This window comes from Zosterops lateralis (assembly GCF_965231275.1).
Source record: "Zosterops lateralis genome assembly, chromosome: 1".
Taxonomy (NCBI): domain Eukaryota; kingdom Metazoa; phylum Chordata; class Aves; order Passeriformes; family Zosteropidae; genus Zosterops; species Zosterops lateralis.
Window position 1 is genome coordinate 51,831,194 of NC_139762.1, and position 19,415 is coordinate 51,850,608.

Below are 19,415 nucleotides of genomic sequence, written 5' to 3' on the forward strand. Positions count from 1 at the left end.
ATTTATAGCAGGAAATTGAACCACAACAACTATAGTGACAACTCCAACCTTCTTAATAACATGATGTGGCTGTTCAGTGAATCAGTGTCTTAATTAATGGAATAAAAAATGCTATCTATTCAAATAAAGTGTTTTGCCAGTCTAGAGTGAAGTGCCATGAAAACAGGAAAGAAAAATAATTGGGTTGGAGAGTAGAATTTTCAAATGTACATTTCTTTAATTTAAAGGGTCTGGGGCTAGAGAAGTGGGAGTTCTTTCCATTTAATGACTTGAGCACAGTGTGGTTTAAATAGCACATTTGATTTGGGAATCTATTAGCTGATAATGACTCCTCAGAGAGAAAAAAATTGGATTCACTTATTACTGGTTTGATTAGCAATATCTGTAATTCCATGAAGTTGTAAAATAGCTCAGTATTATAACTGAGCTATTTTCTATCACTTGCAGAAGCAGAAGCATAAACACAGAGAGATAAGTTCCTATGTTAAACACACTCCTGAATTCTGCAGTACTTTTACTGCCACCAGGATTAGGGAAATGATATTTGTTCACATACATAGACCCTCAGTTTTGAAAATTATTTGTGCTATGCTCCATAGGTACTAAGGGATGGATAACAACAATCTGGCAAAGTTGCTATTTAAACAAAGAGATGAAACTGCTATTTAACAAAGAGGTGAAACTAAATTTCCAATGAGGAAATAAAGACAGTGTTTGATTAATGACAATGCTGATCCCTATTGGTAAAGAAACATCATTAAAAGAGACTGCACTTTAGTGATTATAAGTGTATGAACAGGAAGGGTAAATATAATTAAAGGAAAAAATTAAAATCCAAATGTCAATCTGCCTTTCACTTAGAACATAAGTAGTCTTGTAAACTAAAAGAGGAAATACTCATCTGAAAACAAAGGAAGATCCTCCCAGACAAACTGATGCTAAGTTATATTTTATTGAAGTGGTTCTAGTGATCTTTTCTTAAATTTAAAATGGGGAATAGAATGGAAATGGACATAACTATAGTCATACAACAGAATTCAACCTAATCTATGACCAGTTCTTTAGAATTGAAGAACCATTCCTTTCATCTGATGAACATTTAAAGACACAACTGAAGGGACCTGACAGCCTACCAAAACTCACATTTGAACAAACCGCAACAAGAAGTCTGAGAACTGCAAAAGGCACGCAAACAAAATACATGGAACACTGAAATGAAAGCCTGCCACCAGGATAAAACAACATCTATTCTCATTCAGGAGCAACAAACCATGTTATCTACTAGTCTGCAGGCCTAAAACCAAAGAAATTGCCAATGATCCTGTCTGGCCACAGGCACTGCATCAGATCTGCAGGCCTGGTAGCATTAGAGCTCATCAGCCATATTTTCTCTAAGCTAGTATTTGGCTTCTGTAAACTTGCTTAGTTGCAATAGCAATTCTTTAACAACCAGTAACATAACTATCTGTTTTACATTTAACTTAGCTGTGTGATTGCATGGGCTAGGGTTTACTAGTATAACAATTTTGATATTTTTCTGTACCTATAATACCTATTCTGCAGAGAATAAAATGTTATTGTATAAAAATGTAGGGTAGAGGACCACAATCATGGGTGATAGTAGAGGTATTAAATATACAGGCACAGGTTGCCATCAGAGGAAGCAGGACTGTAAGTAACTTAATAGGTCAATTACTACTCATTAAAAGAAACTAACTCCAGGACCTGGCTAAAACTGATTTTAGAAAAAACAAACCAAACCAAACCAAACCAAACCAAACCAAAAAAAAAAAAAAAAAACCAAACCAAAACAAAACAAAACAAAAAAACCAAAAAAACCCCCAAAAAACAAAAACAAAAACAAAAAACAAAAACAAAACAAAACAAAACAAAACAAAACAAAACAAAACAAAAAAAAAAAAAAAAAACACCAAAAAAAACCCCCAAAGAAGAACATAAAGAGATCAAAACCCCATGAATTCTACACATCTAAAACACAAATATACAGAGAAGTTGCAGACCAGTAGGCACTGATGTGTCAGGGCTCTGAGAGTACCAACAGGCCATAATTGCATTACTCAGTGGACAACCCACTCACACTGCCAGTGAGCCTGGGGGTCCCATTTCAGCCTCCAGGTACTACCTGAGCCACATCATAGGAATAACCATGCCTGAACCCACCCCATTTTCTTCCCCACTTACAGATTATGCTTCCTGGCTTGACATTAGACCCAGCTCATCTCTTCCTACATGGTAACCTCCAGACAACTGGCTGAGCTGGCAGAGCTACCAGCACTACTCACCCTGTTTGTGTCTAAAAGGGGGGAAATGATGCCTTCAGTTTTAGCTTTCATATTTTCCAGATCCTCTACTGCATTATTATGTAACTCTGAACTTCGTATAAAGTGTTAGCAAGTTCTCCTCACAGTTTAGTTAGACAAAACAATCCTGTTCCAGCCTGAGAACCAAGGACACTGTTGCATCTTTGGGCCCAAAAAGTATAAACGACAGCGAATTGAGGGGAGCAAACTGGGAGGATGGGACTTCATAGCCTGAAGCTGTAATTGGAAAATTAACCCAAATATGTAAAGAGACCAAAACTTATAAAAGGTTGAAAACTCATGACTCGGATTCCACCTTGAGTGGAGCCATGGCCAGGCTCTTGTACTGCCCAAGGTGTATCCTTTGAAGACCTTTTTAATGAGTACATACTTTATTCCTTTAACACTGTCTAGCCTCTGCTCCAGGTAGCCTTTCAAGGCATCAGTATCATTAAACCAGGTAGGTTTAATCAACACAGGTGATTTAATTTAATAACAGGTGCCATCAAATATATGCACCTGTTCTTCCAACCACTAAGTCTGAGGTAGCTTTTTTACATCTGAACAAAGAAGTCTTACAGATACTCATTGCATTACAGATATATATGCAGAAGCCAAAGTCACAGTGATGACAGAAAAAAACTAGCATGACAGCAGTCATTGCTGAGGTGGGAACAAGTTACATCAACAAATCACATCAAAGCTGATTATTTTTGCTCCAACCATGACCTAGCAAATGCTCATTTGTGGAGAGGTTGAGAAGCTGGCTGAGAAATGGGAAGAAGATAAAGGACACAATAGCTTTCAGAAAAGACACAATGGCTCTCAGAACTAGAAGCTAGGACAAGGCCAGCATGAGGATGAGAGAGAGGAACTGAGATCATGAGAAAGAGGAGTTAAATGCTACAAGGTGATACAAACTGTTGTAATATGCTGATATAACATGAAGTAAACTATTGTATAGTCACTACCAATTAGGAGCTTAGCTTTTGCAATATGTATGAGCTAATTAAGCAAAGTATATAATTCAAGATTGTACTTAAATAAACTGAGTTCTGCTGATGACCATATGGTGTCGCGTCTCCCTTCTCCAACAAATGGCGCCCGAACATAGGACCTGAATCTAAAACTACCTCTCGTCTCGACTAAAAGACGTCTCGACTAAAAGAAAAAGGGACGTGACTGGCGAAAGAAGAGCTTCCGCGCCCTGATAGAGAAACGGCGAAAGAAGAGCTTCCGCGCCCTGGTGCACGTCTGCCACGGTTGGAGAAGTAGGGTTGGGGCCTGATGCAACCGGGTCGGCGTTAAACGAGGAAGGGATAACGCCCTCAGGAGCCATATAGGTGGTCCTGAGCCATACGTGCTGCCGAAGCCGGAGAGTTGCAACAGCGCTGACGACATAATGGACAGGCAAGCAGCATATGATTTATTTATAACAGGGTTAGAGAAACGGGGGGTTAAGGAGATAAGGAAAGACCTCCCGGGGTTGTTAGAATGGGGATATGCTAAAGGTTATTTTGTTAATCCACATTCGGTGCATGAACTCACCGAGTGGAAAAAGTTAGGTGATGAGTTATTTACTTTAGTTTTGGGGGAGGATAAAACAGCAAAAAAGTTAAGAAAACAGTGGCGAGCAGTACATAATGCTCTGCTGCAACACCAAGTAGAAAAACAAGCAGCTCAGCAGGCAGTAGCAGCCCAGGGAATGAATCTGATATATTCATCAGAGTCAGACTTTCCCTTGCCTCCTGGATGTACAACAGTACATGTGCCTCCAGAGCAAATAAGTGCCACCAAAGGGGACACGGTAGCTGCAGACTCTGTACCATCAGCTCCCCCAATGCCTCCAGTCGCTGCGGGTCAGCTGACAGATTCATGTCCGTTACCATGGACTGGGGAGAGCGATGAAACTATTCCTAAAATTGAATCAGATTTGACAGAGGTAATGGCCAGGAATCAGAGGGAGGTATGGAGTGCCTTAGCTAAAAAAGAAGTAGAACGAGGGGATGTACAGATGATAGAAGCAGGGAGCTCGATGGCATGCCCGGTAATAAATAATCCTGCACCGAGAGGAGGTGTCACTGCCCAGTTGACTTCCCTTGATTGGAAATTACTTTCCCAATTGCGCTCCACTGTTAACCAACATAGAGTAAACAGTGAGCCTGCTTGGCAAATGCTAAATTGTATCTGAGGTACATATTTACTGTTGCCAGCAGATTGTCAGGATATATATGAGAATAAAACAAGGTAAAGAAAAACCATTAGGCAAATTTGTAGATCGACTAGCAAAGGGAATAGAAAAAGCTAGAGTGCCACTCTATATGCAAGGAGCTATGTTAAAACAGTGTATACTCCAAAATGAGTTTCAGGCTACAAAAAACCTAGTTAACACCTTGAGAGCTAATTGGTCTGTAGAAGAGGCTCTAAAGAAAGCAGTATCTGTACCCTCTGGGCCTCAGACATTTATTGTCGAGGCTATAAAGAGATAGGCGAAACAATTCAGAAACAGGCAGAGAGTAGGCAGGTTCAAGTTTTTGCTGCTCTTGCTCCACTCCAAGCTGCTGTTACAGCAAGTCAGCTAAAGCGAGGCGAAGGAGACCGAGGAAGGAGCCTGTCGGAGAAAATCGGGAAACGGCAAGACCAGCGTGCCATCCAGCCGCCGCGCCGGGACACAAATAGCAGCTGTACAGCAGCCAGCGACCTGCACCCCGCCACCTCCGGAAGCCTCGACCTGAACTTGGCAGCCACAGTGGACATATCTATTAAGGACAATCGCCCTGTGCCAATTCCCACTGGAGTAAAAGGACCAGTAACCTATCAGGGACAGTCGGTTCCTGCTTTACTTTTGGGACGATCTTCTACTTTTTAAAAAGGATTGGACATTACTGTGGGATTTATTGATGCTGATTTCACAGGCGAGATTTGTATTTTAGCACAGACACTGTATCCTCCAGTGCTCATTCCAGCTGGCACCCGGATAGCTCAATTGTTACCATTTTCGACCTTGGCTCCGGAACATCGCTCAGAAACACAAAGAGGGGACTATGGTTTTGACTCTACAAGAAGATCAGCATTCTTAACACTGGACCTGCTGAAGTACAATATATTGGTTGAGGTCACAAGTGTGTACTTACACCCACAGGTCCTGTGTGGATTCCCAGCCGCTGGACGCAAGCAGGGAATGACAGCACCCAGCAGTCCAGCAGAACGAGAGCGGCATCGCCTGCTCCTGATCCTTCAACCTGTGATAGCTTGGCTCCAGCCAGTGTGGCCTAATCCTCTAGTAGTAGAAAATAGAACTGATATACTAACATTGTTGCATGAACTACAAAGCACCTGACTACAATTAATTAAGAGTTCTAACTGTCTGCACTGCAACAAGCCTAACTGTGGTGCTTGGGTAAAAATATATTGTGGGGCTTGTTGCAAACAGTGGTGGGTCTTTCAACAGCAGCTTGCACAGCCATGGTGCCCACGCTGCTCCTTTTATTAGCATCCTTATAATTGGCAAACAGCCATAAAAAATTATACAGGGTGCAGTACTGTGCCAGAAGCAGTAAACCTTGTTCAAGATTTAAGTCAAAGAGATAGGCTGGAATTAGTATTTTTAATAGAAAGAGAGGTGTGTTGCCTGTTGGCACAAAAGGCTACTCGCATATTGCAGACAACCTGCAAATATGGGGTGGGAATACCTCATATGCATCAGGTGGATCCTGCTAATTGGGATATGTGTTGTCGCCGCTGGGCTCACAGAGCTACCAAAAATAGACAAAAGGCAAAACATGTGGGTCACTTGGGTTAATCAATCTGGTCAGGATAGTTTGTGTTTATCACTTGCCACGCCTTCCAATCCATTTCACACTTGTTTAATTGAAAAACAAGAATGTGCGAGGGAAATGTGGAAAAGTTACATTTCTCATTGGCAAAACGAGACAACAGCACAATGGGAATATTGCTCTTGGTTTGCTGAAATCATTCAGCAAAGCAGTACTTTTCGTCGTAACCCTCTCCTGCCTATTAATTTGGCTATATGGCTCGGGAAATGCTATCTTCTTGGAGCCCTTGTTCAGCAATTAAAGAAAAAGGGTGAGAATAAGGGAGAGGAGAAAGACATTCGGGTATTAGAATGGTTACAGCCACCCCTACAACAATGTAAAACTGTTTTTCAAAAATCAGAAATGTTGGCAGTCCTTATCCATAAAGGTAGACAGCGTGCACGACAGATTACAGAGAATGAACCAGGCACTATTCTGTTGCCAATAGCTCGAGATATACTGCAATGGTACATTGAAAATCATGAGGAGGTGGGCCTTGCTCTGCTGGGAGGAGGGGCCACGGTTGTGACAACGGTAAAGTGGCCCCCACCCTTGCGATAGGTGGGAGAACAACAGTGGCTGAGCAAACCTCTGTGAAGTGAACAGCCCATCCCAGAAGCAATCACAGTTTTACAGATGCTGGGAAAAGGTCACAAAAAGCTGCTATTACATGGCAGCAGAGAAATGAATGGCAAGAAGTAATATTGCCTGCTGAAGAGGGGGATTCTTTACAAACTTTTTCGAATTTGTTACTTGTGCTTTGATCGGTACCGCAGGGAGACACCCGTTACTGCACTAGAAAAAGATACAGGGCCTCCCACCCACTTGGCAAGCCAGCTGTTTGAGTCTCCGGAACAAAGAATAATAGCCGGAGTACGCTGGGAGATAAAGCATCACGCTGCACGCTTGCTTGCTGCTGCACGCTCAAATATTTGTGCTACATGCCGTGGTAAAATAGTAAGTGTCCCCAGAAGGTGGGTAATTCCAGAAAATGACTGGGATGATCTCTGTGCTCATTTTGCTAGGATGGGGCATAAATCTAAAAAGAGAGGCAAACGCAATGCCTCCAATATGAGAAAATGCTAATGTGTGGGTTACTTGAGCAAATGCAACCAGGACTAATGTTTTTTGTCTGTCATTAGCCAGTGTCTCACAGCCTTTCAAAACCTGCCTGATAGAGTTACCCCTTAATCTTACTAATCCAAAGGACAGAGGATTGTTTAGCAAATACAGTAAACTTGCATGTTGGGCCATAAAGCAGGCAAATGTTACTACGGAGGTCATATCAGCACTCACTCAGGACGTAAACAGCCTGAGACACACGGTTCTTGAAAACAAAGCCACTATTGACTTCCTTCTTCTTGCTCAAGGACACGGGTGCTCTGAGTTCAAAGAGATGTGTTGCTTTAATTTATCCGATCATAGCCAATCAATACATGCACAACTGGACTGGCTAAAAAGGCACACGACAAAGGTTAAGCTTTCACAAAATCCCCTAGATGATTGGCTAACCCAGACTTTTGGTCTAACACCATGGCTAACTCAGCCTTTGAAAGAAGGGCTACGATTTTTGCTTATAATTTGAATTGTGAAGGTATGTGTTGTATGAATTTGTCTGATCACTCACAATCGATTCACAAACAAATTCAAAAGCTTCAGGAATTGACGCAACACCTACAAGTTAGCAATGAATGAGATATTTTAGATTGGGTAAAAGGCTTAGGATTGTCAGGATGGTTGCGTTCATTACTCATGTTTGAACTGTTGTGTTTAGCTGTGCTTATGATGCTAGTTGTTTGTATTCCATGCTTTTGTTCATGTATGCAACAAGTGATGAAGCAGACAATGATTAAAATGTAGCATAACACACTGTTGGCACAAAAAGAAAACGGGAAAAATATGGAAGATTTAATTGAAGAATGGTTAGAAGAAAAAGGCCACAGTCGAATAGATTTAATAGCGATGTAAGTTTGCAAATTCACCTCGGACAGACGAGTCCCAAGGATCCAGGACTCGTCTCCTGAAATCTGCAGGTCGGTGATCAGGAAACCTCCGGGCTGAATTTGAGAACACCTGCATTGTGTTGTGAGTGGAACAGACAGTTATGTGTTAACCACAAAAATATAAAAGTTTGGCTTCCAACAGTGCCTATGATGATAATAGCTGATAATCAATGATGAGCTATGATTTTTGTTTCTGATTTTAATTGTCATTCTATGTGTACTCAGTCTTTAATGCTAGTAATTTTTAAAAGAAAAAGGAGGAATTGTGGAGAGGTTGAGAAGCTGGCTGAGAAATGGGAAGAAGATAAAGGACACAATAGCTTTCAGAAAAGACACAATGGCTCTCAGAACTAGAAGCTAGGACAAGGCCAGCATGAGGATGAGAGAGAGGAACTGAGATCATGAGAAAGAGGAGTTAAATGCTACAAGGTGATACAAACTGTTGTAATATGCTGATATAACATGAAGTAAACTATTGTATAGTCACTACCAATTAGGAGCTTAGCTTTTGCAATATGTATGAGCTAATTAAGCAAAGTATATAATTCAAGATTGTACTTAAATAAACTGAGTTCTGCTGATGACCATATGGTGTCGCGTCTCCCTTCTCCAACACTCATTTACCCAGCAAAGACAGGTATGCCTTTTTATGTGAAGTCAATTATGTAGCTGTATGAGTCCATCCACATCAGAGATGTTGCCTGTGCTGCTATATGTTACTGGTAGTGCCCTTCCACCTGCAGTGAAATTACTGTCCCATACAATGAAAGAGAAATTAATTCAGTTCATAAAAACAGTCTGTTCAAAGAAGCATAAGCAATAGTATTCCCCATAAAACACATTTTCACATGAAAAGTATCATTCATCACTTTTTGAAATATCTAAACATTAAGGTCGAGAATGTCCCTTACCTCCTCGCTTGTTTAACTTGGCATACCCTGGCACATAGCTGCTTGTCATGGATGATGAACTGCTGAAGGAGGAATGGGGTAATGCTGAGACCAGAGGTTCATCACACTTTTCTGAAACACAAGAAAACAGATTCACTTTATGCTCTTAATTATTCATATGTTTTAAGTGACAATGTGCCCTTTATTTTTCCTCTGGGTGATAGCACATCTGTGTTATTTTCATACATGTGGAATGCATGTAGCTACATCACAGCTTTTCAGCAAAAAAACCCCTACAAACACAAACCAACGAAACAAACAAAAAGTCACCTCAAAAACCACAAGAAAGCCCACAAAAAGCCCACAGACACACACACTGACATGAGAAAATAAAGACTTCAACCACTTCAACCACTGACAAAATAACCATGAGCCATCACCCTCCTTAGGGATATAGTCTTGAACAAAAAAGCCTACCCTGATGTATCTGGGATGTTTTTGGCGACACAAAAATCTGGTGCTAAAGAAAAGTATTATCATGACAGCTTTCTAAGATAAGATACACATTTTCATTTCTGTAATAGAAGTGCTGATAAATCTGATATATTAAAAAAAAGAAAATAGGGAACATTAATGAATGCCTATGAATTATCAGATACAACAGATTCACTGAAAAAACTATACTAACTAATCTCTATAATTCATTTGAGTACTTCACTTCCATTTTACCCTGTTATAAAGATTAACTTGGTATTAGCATCTAAAATGGAAAAAAACCCAAAATCAGTATCTTAGCCTTCCTAATGAAGAAAAAAAATGTAAAATAAATCTCCTCCTTATGTATGATATAAATTAGAATGAAGAGAACTGGCTCAGGATTTTTCAAATACTTAATTAATGTACTGCTTTTTGTTGAGTTTTTGTAGATATTTCAACAGATGGGAGAAATATGTAGCCTAAAATACTAATTTACAACACAGGTAAAACTAAAAAAAGCCTTAGCATACACCAGTTAGCATAACTAATCTTTTTAAACACATGCACTGCAGCACAGTTTCTGCTGTAATGGAAATAACCTCTATTTATGTATCTAAAAGGCATTAGATCACCACAGGTGGTCCACAATAGGTCTAAATATGTATAAGCAGCATATTTAGTGCTCAGCCACAACACGTAGTTTTGGTACAATTAAAAACCAGTAGTTTGGTCAGACCGGAGAACAAATTAATCCTGCCTTCTAAAGAACTTCATGAGGAAAAAAAAGGATTCTGAGTGAATCAAGTAATATATAATGCAATTCTCCTAAAATGTGCAGTCTCGTGTAGTGAAAAATAAAATTACTTTCACCGAATAGAAACCGAAGTACAGAAATACAAAAGAACATTCATTCAGGAATCAGCATTTTGACATTTAACAAAGAAAATAAGTGTCCTTTACGAATCTCCAAGTTAACAAACATTAAGGAAAAAAAAATCCACAAAAGCACAAGCAAGAGTAAAGGGCAGCCACTTTGGACTGAATTAAAGGATAATTCCAATGACTTTTAAGTTCACTACCACAGTGTTTAATGATGGAATTTTGACAAGGGAAGATAAATGGTTTGAAACGTTATTGCTTATACCACAAACCAGAAAGATCGATTTCCTCCTTGCTCTGCTTTGGCTGCAGCAGAACAGCACATGTGGTCAGAAGCCTGGAGCCAGCTGCTCCTCACACCACACCTCTCCATCAGCACACACCTCTGCCTGGGAGCAGGGATATGGTACACAGGAAAACCCTGTGTTCTCAGATCCCGGGTGCCAGGTTGCTTTTATTTCAGTCAAAGTGGCACAAGGTTAGAGCTAAGAATAGAAGTGAGCAGCAGACTGCCGTAATTGCAAATTTTTGTTCTAAGTGCCACAATGGTATAAACAAAGTTTTTCTCAAGCATTTCTTTATCTATCAGTCTATTGTCTGTAGATCACAATAACTCTTCAACTTGCAAAGTGTTTGTGCTGCCACTTCTTTTTTGCAGTTACCTAGCTAGGGACTTGAAGACATTTGCCATTAATTCTGTTTTCTAGGTAAAAATGGAATGAAACATTTAAAAGCAGAACAACACACAATCAGAAGTTTTAAAAATACATAACAAAACCTCTTTATATCATTTTTGTATGCTTATATTACATGATATTTACCCTTAAGGAAAAAAATGTATTCTCATCAGTAATGAAAGCTAAGATTGAACATGTACCTTTGTTTTGTTTCCTGAGGGTTTTTAAATATATTTTGTAAAGTAAATTGTTAGGTTTATACAATTTTCTGCCACCCATAGCTTCAAACTGGGGTGGGAGGAAAAACCTGCTTCTTCCTGGAGAAATATTAGAATTATAAAACTTTGTTACAAAAAATGTGTTAAATTTATGCAATTTGATTTGTTACTAATATAATGGGACGCTACTGCTTAATATAGCCTAAAAAATTGGGAAATAAAAGATCTATCTTAAAACATAAATAAACTTTAAAAAAGTTATTTTTAAAAGTGAGCAAACTCTTCATTTCTGCAACAGAGATAAACATAAATTTTTGACATCGGGCTCAGAAAAAACATGAGAGACAAAAAAAGCCTCTCCCAACAATAGAAGCTCATCAGAACTTCAGATCTTTTACTGGTTCCAGTAGCTATTGAGAAAATCCCCTTCTTTCCATTTGATAGCTGTTATATTTGTGCTAACACTGAAGATGCATAAAAGGAAATATGGAAAATTTATTTGGAATGAACAAAAGTTTCTAAATCATTAATGGTCTGCCTTAGCTCTGTTTCACTAACACATATTCTTGTCTTAGTCTTACTCAAAATAATAAGACAGACTAGCTTGACTTAGTTAAAAAATTTAAAAAAAATCCCACAGGGAGCATCCCTCTATTTGCTACTTTGGTCACAATTTTTACAGTCACAAATATACTTCATGTGATGTATATATGCTTCTGAAGTATTTAATCTGAGCCCTCTGATTTCTTAATTTGGTTGTAATCATCAATACTCTGGTGGGGGCTAGGTTTTTTCCTGCCTGGGCTGATGCCATTTGCCTTCCTTGTTGTTTAGAAGTGTAATCCTGTCCTATGTCTATTTTGACATATCAACTAATTGGAAAAAAAAAATCTCACTTTCTCATTGTTTTTTAAAAAATAGACCTCCCAATCTGCCTGCACATTTAGGATTTAAAATACGGGAAACTCACCATAAATGTGTATGAATTATAGGGAAGTACTATATTTCAGATTAATAGACTTAAAAAAGTTATTACATCTCATCATTAACTCATGACTTTAGGTCCAACAGAACAAAAGTTAAAAGACTGCTTACATAAGCTAATATTTCTAGCCCTGTATGAAAGTTTCACTAAATATATTGCACTATTTAAACTTCAGTCAGAATATGAAATACTGTTATACCACAGATTTAAGAGGAAAAAAAAAAAAAAAATCCTTGGGAACCTTTTGTTCTTCCAGCACTTTTAGTTACTCCCTGCAGAATCCAATTTTTCACTTACTGTAACCAGAATCATATATACCTTCCTGTTACTCAGATATAATAGCCTTCCCCATATAAGTCCATGCACTGTGGCCTGTTAATCAATTACAGCACACACTCTCCTGCCAGCATCACAGCAGAAAATGAATAAACTCTCCTCCATTCCATTTATCTCAGTGATATATTAACGACCAAGGCACCTTAGGTTCATTTAAATGCTAACTTTTTGAAGCAAAAAGACACTTCCACTCCACTCTATTCTGTTTAGATCAAGGGAACTGATAACTTTGTCATAGGTATGATGACATTTGCTGCCCTGACTTCCCTATTCAGAGGGAAATAACAAGTATAAGTCCATCAAAAAGAAGTCTTCTTAAGATTCTAATAGTTAGATCAATGGAATGAAGGCCACCTAATGTCATTAAACACAAATGCAAAATATCTGCAATCTCCAGTCTTTAAATTTCTCAATACCTAAAGATTATTGAAACAAAAGTGTGCTGTGCATTTGCTCTCTTACATGTTTTCTCAGGCAGAGATAGCAGATGAGATGTATCTCTTGTCCTGCAACCTGTCATATTTCTGCTGTTCACACTCAACACAACAAAGGAAATATATCTACTCATTATTTCCTGTTTTACAGTCTATTTATAGCTTATTTTTATATCCTACCCATCATCCTGGATAAAATAAAAAGAGTCTGTCTCCTATTTTGCCTGCAATTGTTTTAATTCCCACTTACTAGTCAGTGAACTATTTGGGGAAGAGGGACCACTTTATTTGAAGGGACAGTTGTTGATTGCAGCACAAAGCAGACCATATACACACAAAGTCTCTTATCAACCCCATAGGTTATTAAAGCTTATCCTCACTATACCAGTCACTTCAATGATTTTTGATGGGCAAAGCAGAGTAAAATACCTTGATGCTTCACTTCACAGGAATCTGTTCAAATGCTTCCTGATCAATAAACAGGTCACCTGTAAAGTTGCTGACATATCTTATCAAAGTAGTCTGAGTAGATGAAAAAAAAACCCAATCTGCAGTTCATCTGGTTCTTCTTGACATTTGTATCTAGCAGTAGGTAAGAATGCATACAAACTAACTAAAAATACTAAGAAATAGGAACAATATACATTTATAGTCACAGGTAGTTTTTATGAATAATTTGGAGCTGCATCAGAGGGTCTCCCAGAAGTTCTTCCAAAGAATCTGTCAGCAAAGTAAAAAGAAAGCTATGATGTGTAGAGTTCTAAAAATAAAAAATATTTAGATACTAATAACAGTAATTCATCAGAAATAAGTGATGGTGACTTACCAAGTATGCTTTTGAAAAAGAAAGGCTTTTACATCACATGGTCCAGTGTGCACTGAGGAACATAACTAAATAAATACCAAATCCCAAATCCACAGTTCACTCCTCCTGCTTTAAAATTTTCAGTCAAGATTTCCTATAAAATTTTAATCTAGGACAGCAATTTTGCTGAAGGATAGATCTAAGACATAAACATGCCACCAATAAAAAAATTACTAAAAAAAGCTCCATATGCGTGTGTCAGAAATGAAGAACTCAAAAACTGAACAACGTAGATTCAAAAAGGCAAATGACTGCGATGTCAATATTGTGTTCTGAATTAAAAATAACCATAATAAATCACTAGCAGAAGATGAAAGAGATGACTCAATCTGTATCAGCACTGAAAAAAAATCATAGCAAAGAAATATCCAAAGCCCTGACACTCTAATCAAAAGTCCTAATCAGTTCTCTTTTACAGTAGACAAACAGAACATTTACAATACAAACCACAAAATCTGAACGATTAACAGTATATCCAACTCATTAATTATACAAGAATGCCTGTCAAGTTTAGGGGGAAAAAAGTTATAAGCAATTTCAATCTTTACTTGTAACTCAAAAGACTCCTGCTTTAAATATGAATTCCAAGATAAATGTTAGGGAGCAAGGGAGAGAATCATATCATCTGGGTTTAATTTGTACTGTGTGCTAAATGGTAGTTATCCTAAACACATTTTTCTCCTCCAATTTGAATACGTAATTTCACTGTAGTGTGCTGAGGAGGAAGAATAAGTCACCAAGCACTTCTGAAAAGTAGTCATGAGATTGCAAGGGCACTCTGAAACGTGGGTACGTACATATGGGAACTGGCATATCTCCAATGACAACCAATAGGAATATTAATGCTGCTGGTTTGGATTGCAGTTATTATTATGCTGAGACAGCCTCACTCTCTATATAGCACAGGCAGGTTTTATAATCCAAAATGAATGCTAGAATACACCAATTTAATTCACAAGTCTGTATCTCCCCAAAGAGTAGGAATAAATAAGCATAAGTTGCTAGAATATTCTGTGCACTGTTTCAAATGGACTTTTAAAGTGATGCAAGCCAAAAAAACAGTAGATACTTCAAAGCAGCTCATCATCAATGGAAGCTCCTTTAAAAATCAAACTTAGCAGCAGGTGTTATTGAGCACAGGCTGTTACAAGTTTAATTTCATCCTTTGTCCTATGTCATAACCCTCCTGCCTGGTACGGTATGCCTCTATCCAAACTTCAGATCATGTGTGACAGCAACACAGATAATGGCTGAAAAAAGCCAGGTAGGGTATACCTTATACTCACAAATACTTAAGTCAGAAAGAAATCAGTGAAGAGTTTATCAAAGACAACCTTCCCCTACGGGGAAAGCAAATACTTGCCCGTCAGGTGTATTTGCCAAAGGTACGTTTGGGGTGGTTCAAACAACCTTCTGTCTTTTCCGTGTTTTATTCTGCTTTTCTTGGCTTGGAATGCAGTTTAAAGAAAACCCACCATATACTGCTACTTTCTTTTTCTCTTTCTTAGGATAACAAGCTAACTTTACTCTTCCCCAAGTTTCCTGGGCCTCTTCATCTAGATAGTAAATAGAGATGATGGTTGCTAGAGTAAAAACTTACTTTTTCGCCCTCCTCTGTCCCACCTATTCTCCATATTGCAGAAGCTGGCAGATTCTTCACATGACTGACATTTCACACAACACTCTTGATGGACAGTTTGGGAGTCAAATTCACATTCAGCTTCATGAGCAAATGAGCCCAAGTGTAACTGAAGCTTTTCTGCAAGTATTGCTCAAACTCAGCTGTAATATAAAAGATTAGAGCAGCTCATATTGATCACCTGGGATGTTTCAAATTCCACTTTAAGTTCCATATAATACATTGTTGCTCAAAAGGTTAGCTGCTTCTGGAACGGAAGAAAATGTAGCAGTTCTTTTTGCCCCTCCAAGGTGAAGCAATAAATTACATTAATTTAGTGGTCTTCACACAAATCTTAAACATTAAAGTAACTTGTTTTGAAGTTTATATCAAGTCTTTCTTTAGAGCTCTGTGAGGAGAGGAACAAGCGTCAGGGTGTGTTGTTTTTTTTTTTTTTTTTTTTTTTTTTTTTTTTTTTTGTGGTTGTTACTTTGCTCAGAACAGTGGACATGCAGTGGGATCTGTTTCTTTGTTCTGGTTCTGAATCAGGAATTCATCTTTGGGCAATACTGGATACCCCACCAGGGCCATTTTTAAAAGTGCATGTGGATGCCCAAAGACACACAGTACTTTACAAGTTCTCACAAAGTATCTTTTTACGTGAACTTCATTTCTGATACCTATTGACCAGTTTTAGAGTAGCCAATGACTTATTAATCTGAAAGGTCATGGTATGGCTACAAATTTTGATTCTTAAAAATTACCATCCTATTCCATCACAAGGCCCAGGTTATTAATAAGTAAGAAAACATTCCTGGTATGAGGAATTTTTAATAAACTTTTTTAAACAGCCCTGAGAAACACTGGAAATGAATATATGAGAATTGTATCAATGTGCAATGTAATCATGCAACTACATTTCTGGATGCATTGCCATTATCAAGTGTAATCCACATAATCCACAGTACTGCCCAAGCTTCTGTCTTTAACGACTGAAAATGAGAAAAGGGTTAAAGCTAACATCATTAATTACTGTGATTTACAACTTAACCAGAGATATTAGGGTTTACTTTTTAATTAAATTATTAACTATGGAATCATTGTAAGTATAAATGTATACAAAGCAGCCTCCTAAAATTAAAATTTATCAAAATTTCAACTTCTCACAAAGGAAAAATTGCCAAAAAATTTGCTTAATTCAAATTTTCAGAAAAGTATAATATTAAATTCTTCATTTTCCAAAATGCATATTAAATTTAATATTTTACATGTACAAAGAACAAGGCACATCAAAATTAAATGTATACATTATTTTATCATTTAGTAAAATTCAGTTTTATTTTTTAAAATATGTTTTTTTATAGTGTCTAAGCTTTCCTAGGCCTACTCAGGCAGCTGGTGTTGGCTGGAGGTTGTGGTCTGATTTGTTTTGGGTTTTTTTTGTTAGAAGATAGTGGACAGCTGAAGTTTTTACATCACTCTAAAGCAACAGCCCACCTGGATTGCCTTGGGTCTACTTTAGAGTCTACAGTCCATTGGGAATTCATTAAATGTTCCCACCCTTTCTACTGTGTTTTTTAGGAACACATTTGTAAACGGTTTTGCACCCTGTGAAACTCAGTTGTATGAGAAACCTGCATCTTTTATTCTCATTTAAATAATCTCCACTACTCAGGTCAATGGCACCTGGAATAATTGAAAGCCAATCAGTCTGGTTGTATGCTTGGGCTTTCATTAAATTGTCTTTAGTGCATAAGCAACACTAGACTATCAACTCTATGCAAAATAAAACTCATGAATATTTCCATATTTTTGCATATCCAACCCTCAATGCCTCTTCAGTTATTAACCTTCTGGCACGCTTCTTCACCTTTTCACTACTGAAAACACATGAGCATTTTGAAGGATTTTTACAGCAAACAAAGCTCCAGCTTAGGTGCCTTTACAGGTACATGTGATTTTTCATAGACTGATACCTGAGTTAAATATGAAGAAATCTGGAGTCAAGTGAAGTTTCAGAGTAGCAGGTGGAAGGACCCACAATGACAAAGAAAAGGATCAAGGAAAAGATTAAAATCATCAAAATTTATTTTGTTCAGTATCATTTAAATTAGAATAATTTCATTAATTACGTAGCCTTTGTTCCTCCCCAGTCAACTTTATATCAACTAGTATCTTTTGTTTTTGTGTGTGTGTGTGGGGAGAGGGAGTTGGGTTTGTTTGCTTGGGATTTTTTAGGGGAGTTGTTTGTTTTCATGGGTGGGGTTTTTTTCTGTTCTTGATTTGATTTCACAACCTAGCTATCAAACACTAATGGGCAACAACTAATTTTCTAAATATTTTTCTCAAACAGTTCTATTTTTCATCATTGCTTTAGCAGGTTTCCATCTCTAAAATTAAGCTTTTATCTCTAGCAAAAACAAAATATAGGGGCTTTTTTCCCCTCAAAGTCCTACTTATTATAAGGGTCTCTTTATTTTTAGTGTTTCTTTATCAATATAATTGTTCTGAATTTACAGATGTTATTCTAGGCTTTATTTAATTTAAGCAAGATCAAAGCAAACAAAAACTTTAAAATTGCTAGACACCTCAACAATAAGAGCACTCCCATAGAAAGCCAATGCTGTAGAATTCTCAAACCAATATATCATAGGTACAGAAAGCCAAACGTTAATTCTCAAATCAATGTATCACAGGTACAGAAAAGTAGATGTTTTAGTGTATAGAATTAATATCATATAATTTAAAAAAATTATGTTCAAAATATTGTATTATCTCTAATGAGGCTATCCACCAAGCCACATACTGGTTAAGATGCTTAATACTTAAAAAAAAAAAAAAAAAAAAAAAAAAAAGTTAACTCAGAGCAAAAGCTACAGATTCCTGTCTGAAGGTTACCACAAAACTACACTTTCCCTATAATGGCTAGAAAGGAAACTATGTTCCTACCAGGAAGCCAAAATATTTAATGCCATTAAGAATGCAAAGCACATTTGGCCTTTGGTTAAATGAGGATCAAAATAGAAATTAGCAGGTTATGTAAAATGTAGCAGAGAATTGTCTCTCAACTTGCACAGCAGAAAGCAAACATTGCTTAAGCTTAAAATCAGGGTTATATTCAAAAGGATTATTAATTTCATGTTTGTCCACTGTTGTTTACCTTTATATCCCCTTTAGAGAAAACAGATGTGTCATATTTATAGCAGAAGATAATAGTCTGCTGTTTATCAGTTGTCTAATGTTAGAAGTGATGAGAGAAGCAAAAGCCAAATAACATGCGATATATGAATGTAACCATATTATACTGACAGATTATTCTTTTCCTCTGTGCAAAAGACAAAGAAGGTCTAAATTTTGTTTTCTGCCTCTTCTTTTAAGATTTTCACCTCCACCTAAGGCTAAAATACATTCTTTCTCAATTCCTGTCACTGGTGTATGGGAGGATTAACTCTGATTGCATTTTGCAAACTCTTTTGTTAAAAAGAACTCTTTCCCACATTTCTGAAGAAATATCAAGTGACTAAAGAAATTAAATTGTCATAATACATTGATTTCACCAAAGCATCAACAAAGTGTTCTGAAAAGGTATTTTTGCAGGTGAAAGAAGAAATGCTTTTGATCTTTTTCCGTACTCTTGCATTAATATAGGGTATATATGGCATTTGTTTAAATCATGTTGGTCTTGATTTGATTTCCCAAAACCATAAGCTTCCAAAACATTCTGATATCTTCTGCGTTTATTTTAGGTGCAAAATCCTGGCTAGAAATGTGGCTAGGAAAGTAAGAACAACAAAAGAAATTGAGGACCATTTGATAATAGAAAAAAATGTGAACATAGTTTAGATTTCTGAACTCTCTGTATTGTAGACTGAAAAGATCAAGCTGCATTACAGCCAG

The 19,415-nt window shown here is 37.5% G+C and overlaps 1 protein-coding gene across 1 annotated transcript in view; it reads right to left on the reverse strand.

Annotated features, from left to right (window-relative positions):
- CNTNAP2 (contactin associated protein 2) overlaps window positions 1-19,415 on the reverse strand; it is a gene marked incomplete at its 5' end in the record, with an annotated part of 1,047,398 nt that overhangs the window by 715,163 nt on the left and 312,820 nt on the right. The window contains one exon of the mRNA XM_083867656.1: window positions 9,051-9,161. Coding sequence (XP_083723782.1) covers window positions 9,051-9,161 — 111 coding nt within the window. The remainder of the gene's footprint in view (window positions 1-9,050; window positions 9,162-19,415) is intronic.